The sequence below is a fragment of the Triticum dicoccoides genome, chromosome 7A (assembly GCF_002162155.2).
Source record: "Triticum dicoccoides isolate Atlit2015 ecotype Zavitan chromosome 7A, WEW_v2.0, whole genome shotgun sequence".
Classification (NCBI taxonomy): Eukaryota; Viridiplantae; Streptophyta; class Magnoliopsida; order Poales; family Poaceae; genus Triticum; species Triticum dicoccoides.
The window spans coordinates 106,439,874-106,453,213 of NC_041392.1; the positions used below are offsets into that span (position 1 = coordinate 106,439,874).

A 13,340-nucleotide genomic window follows, 5' to 3' on the forward strand; every position below is an offset into this window, starting at 1 on the left:
AGTTTGAATAAGTAAGTCACAGGCTAAAAAAAGCAATACACAGTTCATCTTTTTTTTTAGGAAAGGACTTGGTTCATGTTTATTTTATTTTTTGAGGAAAAGGGCCTGGTTCATCCTAGCTGTCCTGGTAACGGAGCTAGTTCAACATAAGTCGAGCCTGTGCTTCTATATTTAGCATCAAACGTAACGAAGAGTTAACTTAACAAAACTAATGATAATGCTATCTTAAGACAGGAAGCTAATTGATCGGTGTTCACTTGCACAACAGGATGGCCTTATGGCGATCGTGCGGCTGCCAACACTGCCTCACGCCCGCCCAAACTATTCGAACGGGAGGAAAACATAATTCATTGTGCTCAGATTTGGCAATTGATTACAAGATCGCGTAGTATCCCTTTTTCTATCTCGTCGTGTGTCTACTACCGAGCCGTGCATTGATATTAGATATCGAAGTTAAATGCTGATTTTTTTTAGAATAAATACTTCTTTTTTATTGCGGTGCAGGGGTAAATATCGATTTTTTTTCTGCGGTACAGGAGAAATACTGCCAAAAGTGGTATAATAAACCGCGACGGCGGATTTAAAAAACCGGCGGCGCTCTGAGCCCACAATTCAGAGCGGAAAAAACCCTCAATGTGTAAAGTGTATTCCTCCGAGCATCTATAAAAGGCCGTATACCTAGGAAACAAATACTCACGAACACCTAACAAAGATTTGCTTCTGTAAAATACTTTACAATACTTCCGCGATGGCTGGAGAGGTTGGCAAGTGGGGTAGTTCCTTCAAACGTTCTTGGGCTTTAATCCCACTGGTATGAGAACATTCATAGTACTTGGCTTCTTTTTGTGAAACTCATGGTTAATACTTGTTCTTCTATATGAACTTCATGGCTATTCTCTTAAAAAAAACTTCATGGCTTTTCTCATTTCTTGGTTCTTGTCCTTCCACCTACAACTATTGCTTACCTGAGCGGAAACTAGATCTGCGAGGTTATCATCTGCTTAAGCTTTTTTTTTTTTGAGGGATTCATCTTACTTAAGCTTAGTGCAACAAAGACATCCTTCCGCATATGTGGGTATGTGATCTCCACAATAGATCTATGTAGTGGTACGGTATTCTTTTGGAAGAGGAGGATTACCCCCCGGTCTCTTGGCATAGGCGTGAGTTCAAAAGTAATTTTAATGATTTTTGTCTTACAATTAAATTATGTTTCGTACGATATAGATATCTTCCTATGCATGTAAGGCGCAGATTTGAAAAGTAGATCTAACTGATTTTTATTGTTTATGTTTCATTTCTGTATATTACAGATATCATCCTGCACGTGTCAGGCATGCGAGATCTCTTTCTTTAGATAACAATGAAAACTAGATCTTCATAATTTTTCATCTTGTAATTGAAGATTTTGTTCCGTACAAGATGGATATCCTCCGACGTGTGTTTTAGGCATGAATTCAAAAAGTAAATATAATTTTATTTTATCTTGTAATTAGGAATCCGCTCCGTACAATATTAGTGTCCTTTCACCTGTGTAAGGTGTGCTCTAAAAATACATCTATGTAGATTTTGATATATAATTTGGCTTCTGCTCCGTACATCACAGATATCTCCCCACATGTGTGAGGCAGTGGCGAGTCAAAGAACTCCCTTTTGTCGTATGATCCTATGTTGTTTTTCTGGTCACCGTGTGTTAGATCTACCCATGGAATTGTTTTTCTGGTCACCGTGTGTTAGATCTACCCATGGAATGTCACGACAAATGTTGTCGTTAGATGAGCCCAAAGGCGATCTGTTAGCGGGATGTTCACGACAAATTATATCTTTAGATTAGTGAAAACCCTCGAAATCTTGACTTATTACTTGTGCAACAAATGTTATCGTTAGACGAGTTGAAACACAATGCAACGCCGCTTGTCGAGGCATCGTCAGCCTAAAAGACAGTTTAATTTATCCGCAAAAAAAAAAGACACTTTAATTTAATATTTATGCATTTTCTATTTTACTTTTTACATGTTGCAAAAAAAAAAATCTGACGTCACACTTTTATTGCACTTGCACGCATGCAGGTCGCCCATGGAATCATCGTGGTCGTAGTGGGTCTGGCTTACTCTTTCATCTCGTCGCACATAAATGATGATGCCGTGAGCGCCATGGACGCGTCGCTGGCGCACGTCGCTGCCGGCGTGCAGCCTCTAATGGAAGCCAACCGCTCCGCCGCCGTCGTCGCGCACTCTCTGCAGATCCCCAGCAATGAATCATCTTATTTCCGATACGTAATTAACCAAGAACCTTTGGGTTAATTAAATTATGCATTTTTTCTATGTAAAACGTGATTAGTTTCATCACGTATATGCACTTCCTTTTTGAACCACAATTATTTCCTTACTTTAAATAACAAATCTTAATTACTAGCCGGGCCGACCCGGTAACTGGTTATTGTGTATGATTCTGTTCTGATTTTCGTAGTAATGCGAGCATTGATATGAATATACGCATGCATATACAAGCAAATAATTTTTGCGTGCATTTTTTTTGATGTAGGACACGTCCAAGATAACATAGCAACACGTACTACGTGCAAATATACATCTAACATTTACGTATATGTTTGACCTGACAGGTGGGACCATACATGGTCATGGCGTTGGCCATGCAGCCGCAGCTGGCCGAGATATCATACACCAGCGTGGACGGCGCCGCGTTGACGTACTACCGCGGCGAGAACGGCCAGCCGAGAGCCAAGTTCGGGAGCCAGAGCGGCCAATGGCACACCCAGGCCGTTGATCCGGTGAACGGCCGTCCCACCGGCCGCCCTGACCCAGGGGCGAGTCCGGAGCACCTACCCAACGCGACGCAGGTCCTCGCCGACGCCAAGAGCGGCTCGCCCGCGGCCCTCGGGTCCGGGTGGGTCAGCTCCAACGTCCAGATGGTGGTCTTCTCCGCGCCTGTCGGTGACACTGCGGGCGTGGTCTTCGCAGCGGTCCCCGTCGACGTCCTGGCGATCGCCAGCCAGGGCGACGCCGCCGCCGATCCCGTCGCGCGGACGTACTACGCGATCACCGACAAGCGCGACGGCGGCGCCCCGCCGGTTTACAAGCCTTTGGACGGCGGGAAGCCCGGCCAGCACGACGCGAAGCTGATGAAGGCCTTTCCGTCGGAGACCGAATGCACCGCGTCCGCCATTGGCGCGCCCGGCAAGCTCGTGCTCCGCGCCGTCGGGGCGGACCAAGTCGCGTGCACGAGCTTCGACCTCTCCGGAGTGAACCTGGTAACGCGTCCATCTAGCATCGATCACAGGCCATCCATATATGCATACGTACACCAACGTGCACACAGCCTATCTAACGTAATTCCTGTGCATTATTTTTGTCAAGAACTAATCCCAGCATGTAATATTTCTTCCAAGTTTGCTGTTTATACATTATAAAGCAACGGATAATGAAAAAAGGTTAGATGAGCTAAGGGGACTTTGGCAAAAAAAAAACTAATAAAACGTTTTTTTGTTTTGGCGACCTCAATAAACATCCTTCCGACTTGGAGTGAGGAAAAAAAAACAGGGATCGCTCCTAGCTATTGACAGTACGTACACAATCTTGCTTCCTTCCTTTCGCATGTAAAAAAACTGAAAACTTTCCAAATCAAGGGATCCCAAAATTAGGAAGAAAATCTTAATGGAGAGTACAAAGTCTTCTTCTTCCTCTTCTTCCCCAAAGCAAGATTTCTCCTTCTGTTCTTCCCCAAACGGAGCTCTGGCACAAAACTGTGGTGAGCTCGATCGTCTCCTACGTACTTTTCTTGCATCTGCTAGTGTCTTGCATGCATATCACCGGTTGTCGTTCATGGATATCTCCCATCAGTTCTTTTGCAATTTATTTACAGCGTATGAACGAGCGCTGGTTTGAAACTGATCTCCCATGTGCTAGTGCAATTAGGATATCTCCCATCTGCTAGTGTACTTTTATTGAAACTGATCTTGCCATCCGTCGCCTATGAACGAGCGCTGGTTTGATAATTCTCCGACCAGGCCGGGCGGCGCCTCGCGCGCCATAGAAACAGTCTTTTTTTTTCGATAAAGGCCATGGAAACAACCTGACGTACAGCCTCTTGTAAAAAACAATTATTTTCTTCGTAGCATAGCACGCATATGCATGTTTGAGAATTTTTATCGGGAGGGCTGACAAGTATCTCCGGTTGTATTTCTTCTTGTTTTTCAGGGAGTTCGTCTTGTGGTCAGCGACTGGAGCGGGGCAGCCGAGGTCCGGCGAATGGGGGTGGCCATGGTGAGCGTCGTGTGCGCGGTCGTGGCGATCGCGACGCTGGTGTGCATCCTTATGGCACGGGCGCTGTGGCGGGCCGGGGCGCGGGAGGCGGCTCTAGAGGCTGACCTGGTGAGGCAGAAGGAGGCGCTCCAGCAAGCGGAGCGCAAGAGCATGAACAAGAGCAATGCCTTCGCCCGCGCCAGCCACGACATCCGCTCCTCACTCGCTGCCGTCGTTGGACTCATCGACGTTTCCCGGGTAGAGGCCGAGAGCAACGCCAATCTCACCTATAACCTCGACCAGATGAACATTGGCACAAACAAGCTCTTGGGTCAGTCTGCATCCATGCCCTACGTACCATGCATGACAATACCATGAATAGCTTGCGCTACCTTTTAGTAGTCTATCCGTACTTGGCAATTTAGCTAATGTCATCATAGCATTATAAAATTGCATGTCATAGAAGTAAAGTTTCTGTAAATAATTTAATTACAGTCTTAGGTGTAGGGTATGCAATATCCCAGCTGTTATACATTTAAGGTATCAAATTTGCTCATAAAATTTAAAATATGCAAGAAATCAATCTCTGTTTGGTAAAGAAATAGCATTTTATTTGTACAAGAAATAAAGTTTAGGATAGTTCAAATCGAATTGTCAGATATCACTATGTTAGCAGCCAGTAAACTTATAAAGTTTCAATATTTCTATCTATTTTGCTGCTGGGCAAATTTTGTCACATTTACGCATCATGTTTTTTGTGCGCGCCTTTGAGTGCATAAAGCAAAAAAGTTTATTACTTCCGAAAAAATGAACTTTATACCATATTTGTGTTCTCAACTGAGCATATGTTGACTCATCATCCATGTTTATACATGTGTGTGTACATGCAGATATACTTAACACGATACTGGACATGGGCAAGGTGGAGTCCGGGAAGATGCAGCTAGAGGAGGTGGAGTTCAGGATGGCAGACGTCCTTGAGGAATCCATGGACCTGGCGAACGTCGTCGGCATGTCAAGAGGCGTCGAAGTGATCTGGGACCCTTGTGATTTCTCCATGCTCCGGTGCACCGCCACCATGGGCGACTGCAAGCGTATCAAACAAATCCTTGACAACCTACTCGGCAACGCCATCAAGTTCACACACGACGGCCACGTCATGCTTCGAGCATGGGCCAACCGTCCCATCATGAGGAGCTCCATAATCAGCACCCCATCGAGGTTCACCCCCCGTTGCCGCACGGGTGGGATCTTTCGGCGGCTGCTTGGAAGGAAGGAGAACCGTTCGGAACAAAATAGCCGAATGTCATTACAAAATGATCCCAATTCGGTCGAGTTCTACTTCGAGGTGGTTGACACTGGTGTGGGCATACCCCAGGAAAAGAGGGAGTCTGTGTTTGAGAACTACGTTCAAGTGAAGGAAGGGCATGGTGGCACCGGGCTCGGACTTGGAATTGTGCAATCCTTTGTAAGTGATCTCATCTTTTTTCATCCATGTTAAAATCTTGTCAAGTGCATCAACGTTAACTAGCCGTAACTGTATTCTTCATGGGTAGGATGTGTGTGTGTTCGTGTTTGTTTGTTTGGAAAAGAAAATTATATTTTTCACTAATGTTTTCGTTTTTTCTTGTTTACTTATAGTTTTGTTTGCTGTTGTTGTTGATGTAAACATAGGTTCGTCTGATGGGAGGAGAAATTAGCATCAAGGACAAGGAGCCAGGAGAAGCGGGGACGTGCTTCGGCTTCAACATCTTCCTCAAGGTCAGCGAGGCGTCGGAGGTGGAAGAGGACCTCGAGCAAGGGAGGATGCCGCCGTCGCTGTTCAGGGAGCCCGCCTGCTTCAAGGGCGGGCACTGCGTCCTCCTCGCCCACGGCGACGAGACCCGCCGGATCCTGTACACGTGGATGGAGAGCCTCGGGATGAAGGTCTGGCCCGTCACGCGCCCCGAGTTCCTCGTCCCGACCCTCGAGAAGGCGCGCTCCGCCGCCGGCGCCTCGCCGTTGAGGTCGGCGTCGACGTCGTCGCTGCATGGCGTCGGCAGCGGCGACTCCAACATTACGACGGACCGGTGCTTCAGCTCCAAGGAGATGGTCAGCCACCTGCGGAACAGCAGCGGCATGGCCGGCAGCCACGGCGGGCACCTCCACCTCTTCGGCCTGCTCGTCATCGTCGACGTCTCCGGCGGGAGGCTCGATGAGGTCGCCCCCGAGGCGGCCAGCTTGGCGAGGATCAAGCAGCAGGCGCCGTGCAGGATCGTCTGCCTGACGGACCTCAAGACCCCCTCCGAGGATCTGAGGAGGTTCAGTGAGGCGGCGAGCATCGACCTCAACCTGCGCAAGCCCATCCACGGCTCCCGGCTGCACAAGCTACTCCAGGTCATGAGAGACCTCCATGCCAACCCGTTTACGCAGCAGCAGCCGCAGCAGCTCGGTACAGCCATGAAAGAACTGCCGGCTGCTGATGAGACCTCTGCGGCTGAGGCGTCTGAGATCACGCCCGCGGCGGAGGCGTCTTCTGAAATCACGCCCGCGGCGGAGGCGTCTGAAATCACGCCGGCAGCGCCGGCGCCGGCGCCCCAGGGAGCGGCCAATGCTGGAGAGGGCAAGCCGCTGGAGGGGATGCGCATGCTGCTGGTGGACGACACCACGCTGCTGCAGGTAGTCCAGAAGCAGATACTGACCAATTACGGGGCAACCGTGGAGGTCGCCACGGATGGCGCCATGGCCGTGGCCATGTTTACAAAGGCTCTTGAGAGTGCAAATGGCGTCTCAGAGAGCCATGTGGACACAGTGGCCATGCCCTACGACGTCATCTTCATGGATTGCCAGGTACATTTCTCCAGCAAACAACGTGCCAAGCACATCAGCCCCATCTCTCTTGTTCCTGAAGATGATTTAATCTGACGTTGCTGACAATTCGATCTTCTTTGTTTCAGATGCCAGTGATGAATGGGTATGATGCGACGAGGCGCATCCGGGAGGAAGAAAGCCGCTACGGCATCCGTACCCCGATCATCGCGCTCACCGCTCATTCCGCGGAGGAGGGGCTGCAGGAGTCCATGGAGGCAGGGATGGATCTTCACCTGACCAAGCCAATACCCAAGCCGACAATCGCACAGATTGTTCTTGACCTCTGCAGCCAAGTTAATAACTGATCGCGGAGATTCTTCGTTCCCTGTTCCCTGTTCCCCGGTCACATGATCAAATATCAAGATAGGTGTAGGTGGTTTTTCAGCCAGCGAATGCAGTTGTCATCCTAGTCACTGAAAACCCACCTACATCTCGAGTTTTGATCATGCGACCAGGGGCATTATCGTAGTTTGTAGCATTTAGCAGCAGCAGCTGAACTTTGTTGTTGTATCAAGATCAGGTCAGGTTTATTTCCAGAATTACTCTTGGACAATGTATTGTCAATTTTGAATTTCCAGAAACAATTATGGTTAAGTTTTGAGTTCCAGAGTTGGTGTTTTCAGAGTTCTTTTTTTTCCGGAGTTTGTGTTTGGGTCTGTCTAGCACACATCTAGATGTGACATAGTTATGTCACATCTAACCTGATAAGCACTATGTTTGTGGTCTAATTTTTTTGTCCCAGCTTTTTTTTATTTCTTGTTGCTGTGTAGTTATTTTTAGAAGGTTAGATGTGACATCACTAAAAAACATCTAGATGTGAATTAGACAAACTGTTTGTGTTTTCAGAGCATGTGATTAGACGCCATATATTTGCTTCCATTGCCCATTCTCTGGAGAAAGAAAGTACAGATTCCTACAAGCTATGAAATCCCTGGCTAGCTACCTTGTATATCTAGTAGTGTACACAAGCATAGCTGATAAATACCCATAGGAATAACTGTACAGTCTCCTCTAGGTCTGCAGTGGACTTGCCTAAATACTAGTACTATCTCTCATATGCACGCACCAAGTGGGAAAAGTTCACACCCGAGGTCATTTTCATTGAATGGCACTTCGTCGTTCTCCTGCGTTGAAATCAGAAAAAGGGTTCAGAAGAAACACCATTGAAAATCTAGGAACATAGGGTTTACTTAGCTTTGATCAGTGCAAACGATTTGAAAGGAAATATGCCTATCCGAAATAGTGAAATTTTGAGGGGGGAAGAGTAAAGTCAAGCATAACTGAGGTTCTTACCACTTTTATTATAGAATTGAGAAGACCATCAAAGTTGCAGCTGCTGGAATTGAACCCACCCTGCAGCTTTGGAACTCCCAAATCATACATATCGGTCTGCTCAGGAACAATGGCACCACCATCATAGCTAAAACCATCATTGTTCAGTCTATGGTCTTGTCTCATTCCATCCATTCTATGTCTGGAGTTGCTTGCAGCCCCAAACTGGAGGTATTTTGAATGTCTTTCGGTATCACGAGGAAGGGGCAGAATTGTACTGCCAGAGGAACTAGCTCTACATTTGGCATTGCTGGCTACTATAAGGCTCTCAGAAGGACAAACACTAACACCCATTCTTTCCGAAAATATCCCCTTTTGGTCCATCTCATGTTCTCCAGCCACAAAGCTAGCGTCAAGTTTTGTCGCGCCAACTCGATCGAACGGGATGTGCAACGGTAACTTGTCAACAGAAAACCCATCACTGATTAGAAGAGCACACCGCTGAGATATACAAGAATCCCGGAAATCGGCGGAAACTCCGACAGACCTTTCAAGCAGCCCTGAACTTGCAGTTGGTATTCCTATTGATGGATGGGCTCCAACTTTGATGTGTGTAGTGCATTCCAAAAGATCTTCTGGTGGCAATGAACTGCTTGTAACTCTTTGGAGTGTGCCAGACAGAGTGTTAGCCAGAGCACCCCCGGAAAAGACAGAGCACAGGTCATTGGTTTCTTGATGGATCCACTTCTGCTGGAGCTGAGGCTGCCCAAGCGACGATGAGGTCAAGCCTTGCGATAAATCTGCCTGTTGGTTGTCTTGTAAGCTCACAATGTGGAACTTATTGGTATCGCCGGCGCAATGACTTACTGCGCCGTTGCTGCTAGAACACTGGTTTGCCTTGGGAGAAGCAAGGTCCTGAAGCCCAAATGCTGCTGCACCAGCACTACTCAGCAGTCCATGTGGATTGAAAGATGGAAGAGCAGCAGAAGGGGCAAAGGGTTGATGATAACTATGAAGTCCTTCAAATGCTCCCATGTGCAAGAAGGGGTCTCTGCCTCCAAAAGCAGCAGCAATGCTGGCTTGCTGTGATGCCACGGCACTTAGCCGTCTGAGGTATAGCCTGTACTTCTGCATTGGCATACAAAGTAACCTGATTAGACATGGAGGAACTTATGTAATCATCAGAATTCTGAAACATGAGATATACAGTCTTAAGATAACTGCTTCCTGGTTTGGCATGGAGATTCTTGCTAAACTGGTACATAAAAGCACTCCAGGATATAGAAAAGGCTGATGGATTTTCTTAACCTTTTAATGTAGGCTTGTTAATAAATTTTCTATTTGTGGATTCATTGACATGCAAAGCTTTTGCATTTCTCTAAAAAATATTTCAGTTTACATATGTAGCGCTGTAATCTGGACAGGGTGGTGTCAGTGTCTTCCTTCTAGCAGTTTTACAGAAGTGAAACAATGTAGCCAAAATACTACAATAAAGTCAGCAGTACATACCAAAACACCACATTAAACATGTACAGCAGTACATACCAAAATACAACATTAACTTGTACAGCAGTGCATGCCAAAATACTGTAGTAAACTTGTACAGCAGTATTACCTAATTACTCTGCATTAAACCTGTACAACAGTACATACTAATTTGAGCATTTTATACCTGTGTAGTTAGATATAATCTACTAGCCTACATGGTTGGGAGAATAATCAGATATTTGTATTAGATATCTCCTTCAGGTTTTCTGAAAGATTCAGTATAACTGAACTGAATGTTTCTTTGTTTTCAGACCAACTGAACATATTCAACTTGACAAGAAAAAGGAAGAAATGTGAAGGTGAAACTATGTAGCCGCAAAATTAAACTACTTAACTCATTTTGCACGAACACCAGGAACATGTTAACTTATTTGTTGAAAGAGTTCTGCTCTGCAACACCATGATATCAAATTAAGCTCTGCTCTGCAACTAATAGGTGTGTCGATACCAAATACAGTAAGGGGATAAGGACTCTGTTATAAGTTGGCCCTCTTAATTCGACACAGGAAAATAAGGCCATTTGCAGATAATTTTACCAAAAGTTCTGTAAAAGTTTTTCTTCCTGTGACCAACGAAAGAGATAACACAGGTAAAGGTGACGATGGAAGTAAATGCCATGTCGCTATACCTGCAGATGGCTCGCAACATTTTCCCTGGTGAGCTTCTCCACGTTCATAAGCTCGAGTATTCTTTTGGGCACAGCCTCTGCAAACAGCAGCAAGAGAAAGGACACGAGCATAAATGGGTATGCTGTAGCCTGCAAGAACATTTAACATAAAGCAAAAGGCAACGTGGGGAGGTGTTTTTTTTTCTTTCTTACTGTCGATCCCGAGCTGGTTGACGGCGGCGACGAACTTCCGGTGCAGCTCCACTGACCACACCACCCTCGGCCTCTTCGACCCCGCGGCGTCGTCGTTGTCCTCGCCTTCGTCTTCCTCCTCGCTGTGCGGCTCCTTCCTCTTCTTGCCGGCCCTGTTGCTCTGGTCACACGACCTGTGGCTGTCACACGTCGCCTGGCCGAGCCGGTGGTACGAGTCGGCGCTCGGCGGCTTGCTGATCTCCTTGCAGAGATCAAGGTTACTGTTCGGCTCGCGGTTGCTGAACTTCCTCCTGACGACGTGCTGCCACACGTTCCTGAGCTCTTCGATCCGGACCGGCTTCAGGAGGTAATCGCAGGCGCCATGGGTTATCCCCTTGAGCACGGATTTCGTCTCCCCGTTCACCGATAACACTACACGAATTGAATGGTAAGTATCTCATTAACATCCATATTTCAACACAGTGAGTGAAAGCAGCATGAGAGCATGACTCAACAACAAAGTGCCCAAAAAAAGCAATGAAGGAAGTTGTGAGCTTACTGATGACAGGGAGGTCCATTTCGAGCCCCACGAGCTCGAGGAGCTTGAAGCCGTCCATGTCGGGCATGTGGACGTCGCTGATGACCAGGTCAAACATGTCCTTGTTCTCCCTTAACAGCCTCAGTGCAGTGGCAGCCTGGTTGGTGGTTGTTACTGTTCAAGAGACAGCAAGCAGGGGCTCTGATATCAGTTTACAGTTGTTGTTGAAACTTGAAAGAAGAGGATGCATAATAACTATCATTCTCGAAAAGAAAAAAATATATATCGCATTGCATTGCAAGAGTGTTAAAATTTATGTCTGTGATATGCATTTCAGAACATGGCAGATTGTTTTATACTACTCTGCATGTGAAAACTCTTGCAGCTTCAGAAGCATTGAAGCAAGAGTAATTAGTACAGTGCAGATAGCAGAGCAAACTCGCTGGAACAGCATCAGATGACTGATAAGTGAAACCACAATTGACTAGCTGCAGGTGACATGACTAACAAGTGACAACAGAATGAAGTTTCTTATAATGAAGTGCAAGCAGGCACTGACCATGGTACTGGCAGCGGCGTAGGAGGACCTCGAGAACCTTGAGGCAGACGGGGTCGTCGTCGACGGCGAGGACCCGCATGCCGACGGGGAACTGGTCCCTCTCCCTTTCCCTCTCCATCATCCCCTTCCTGGCCTCCATCATCATGGCGTCCAAGAGCATCCCAATTCGCGCCAATTCAGAGCAACTTGACAACAGCTTGTGAACTAGCACCTCCTACCAAACCCTAAGGACAAAACTTCCCAATCGACCCAATCCCCAGCAAGAACGAGGCCTAGCTGGGCACAACCGAGCCAACTCTGAGAAGCTTAAGAGCAAGAAGAAAGGGAGCTTTCCCCGAGCGGTCGACACCAACACCACCTGAACACAACAGAAGGGAAAGCTAGAGCCGCCCCAAACAACCAAGAACCGAAATTACTCCGGGAACAAGAGAGGAAAAAACTGCAGGTGGATTTGGATTCTGGCACGCCGGCGGAGACGAGACGGGACGGGGGGAGAAGGCCTTCAGGAACGAACCCGCCGCGGCGCCTCCGTCATTATTGAGGCCGGGAAGGGAGAGGTTGGGAAAGCAAAAGGCCAAAGGAGAGCAAGGACACAAAACAGAGAGTGGGAAAGGAAAGGCAGAGGCGGACAGCGACACTCCGGGTGCCCAAGCGAGCAAGCAAGCCCTGCCTGCCCGTACGCTCAGCTCAGCCACACCGCAGCAAGCAACCGACGCGGGCAAAGGTAGAAGACGACGAGGGGGAAGAGGTGGAGGAGGAGGAAGCAGCCAAACCACCGCAGCAGCAGCAGCAGCAGCAGCAGCGCGCTTGGTGAGGTGGGAGGGGTGTTGTTTGGGGAGGTGGAAGGGGCGAGCAGGCGGAGCGAGATGGCGATGGAAAGCAAAGTTTTGGACTGTTGGTGGCCGATTTATAGGGGTCAGTCATCGGAGTGGGAGTGCTCGCTGCGTTCGCATATGGTGCAAGACTACATGAGGAGGAGCCCGTGGGACCCACCTGCCAGAACCCTCCGATGGCATGGCAGTTGGGGGTGCTTGCTTGCTTGCTCCGGTTGTTTTTCCATTCATGGTGATTTGATTTTTGCAGCATTGTTTTTTATTTTCACATTTTACTGTGGGGTGAACTGAAATAAAAAATGCAGAATGGTGATGTATGTGAGAGAGATAATATATGCTACTCTCTATAAACTAATGTAATTGAACTGCGAACAACGTCTTATATTAATGTACAGAGCTAGTACTGTTGTCGAGTGGTCATGGGGAGAAAGCCATGAGCGTTTGAACCAATTTCTTAATTTTGTTTGTGGATTGTCTTGTATGCCATTTTTTTCAACAAAGGGTGTATTTTATTGGCTCAACATGGAGCATCGAGAGGATATAAACCCAAAGAGCACACATCCGGCCTCTGCATAGTTAGGATGCACACAGCCAACACCAACACACGCAAAAACACACCGACAAATAGCAAAGTCATATAAGTGAAGGAAATATGCCCTAGAGGCAATAATAAAGTTATTAT

At 47.3% G+C, this 13,340-nt stretch overlaps 2 protein-coding genes across 2 annotated transcripts; one reads left to right on the plus strand and one right to left on the minus strand.

Annotated features, from left to right (window-relative positions):
- Positions 1-748: 748 nt before the first annotated feature.
- LOC119332660 (probable histidine kinase 2) lies at positions 749-7,710 on the plus strand. Its single transcript, XM_037605821.1, has 7 exons — positions 749-811; positions 2,067-2,273; positions 2,621-2,739; positions 4,211-4,590; positions 5,150-5,727; positions 5,934-7,088; positions 7,196-7,710. The coding sequence occupies exons 1-7, from the start codon at positions 749-751 to the stop codon at positions 7,412-7,414; spliced, it is 2,721 nt and encodes a 906-aa protein (XP_037461718.1). The 3' UTR covers positions 7,415-7,710.
- Positions 7,711-7,961: 251 nt separating this feature from the next.
- On the minus strand, positions 7,962-12,691 carry LOC119329796 (two-component response regulator ORR22-like). The gene is made up of 6 exons (XM_037602887.1): positions 11,826-12,691; positions 11,288-11,440; positions 10,750-11,160; positions 10,558-10,634; positions 8,403-9,509; positions 7,962-8,233 (listed from the first exon to the last, which is right to left on the minus strand). The coding sequence occupies exons 1-6, from the start codon at positions 11,983-11,985 to the stop codon at positions 8,162-8,164; spliced, it is 1,980 nt and encodes a 659-aa protein (XP_037458784.1). The 5' UTR covers positions 11,986-12,691; the 3' UTR covers positions 7,962-8,161.
- Positions 12,692-13,340: the final 649 nt, after the last annotated feature.

What these genes read in the sequence shown, in the direction of transcription:
- LOC119332660 (XM_037605821.1), top strand. Translation starts at nt 749, where the DNA reads ATGGCTGGAGAGGTTGGCAAGTGGGGTAGTTCCTTCAAACGTTCTTGG. An exon ending in AATCATCTTATTTCCGATAC is followed by an intron (nt 2,274 to 2,620) that starts GTAATTAACCAA and finishes TTGACCTGACAG; the next exon opens with GTGGGACCATACATGGTCAT. An exon ending in TTGGAATTGTGCAATCCTTT is followed by an intron (nt 5,728 to 5,933) that starts GTAAGTGATCTC and finishes ATGTAAACATAG; the next exon opens with GTTCGTCTGATGGGAGGAGA.
- LOC119329796 (XM_037602887.1), bottom strand. Translation starts at nt 11,985, where the DNA reads ATGCTCTTGGACGCCATGATGATGGAGGCCAGGAAGGGGATGATGGAG. An exon ending in CAACCAGCTCGGGATCGACA is followed by an intron (nt 10,635 to 10,749) that starts GTAAGAAAGAAA and finishes TGCTGTTTGCAG; the next exon opens with AGGCTGTGCCCAAAAGAATA. An exon ending in ATGTTGCGAGCCATCTGCAG is followed by an intron (nt 9,510 to 10,557) that starts GTATAGCGACAT and finishes ATGCCAATGCAG; the next exon opens with AAGTACAGGCTATACCTCAG.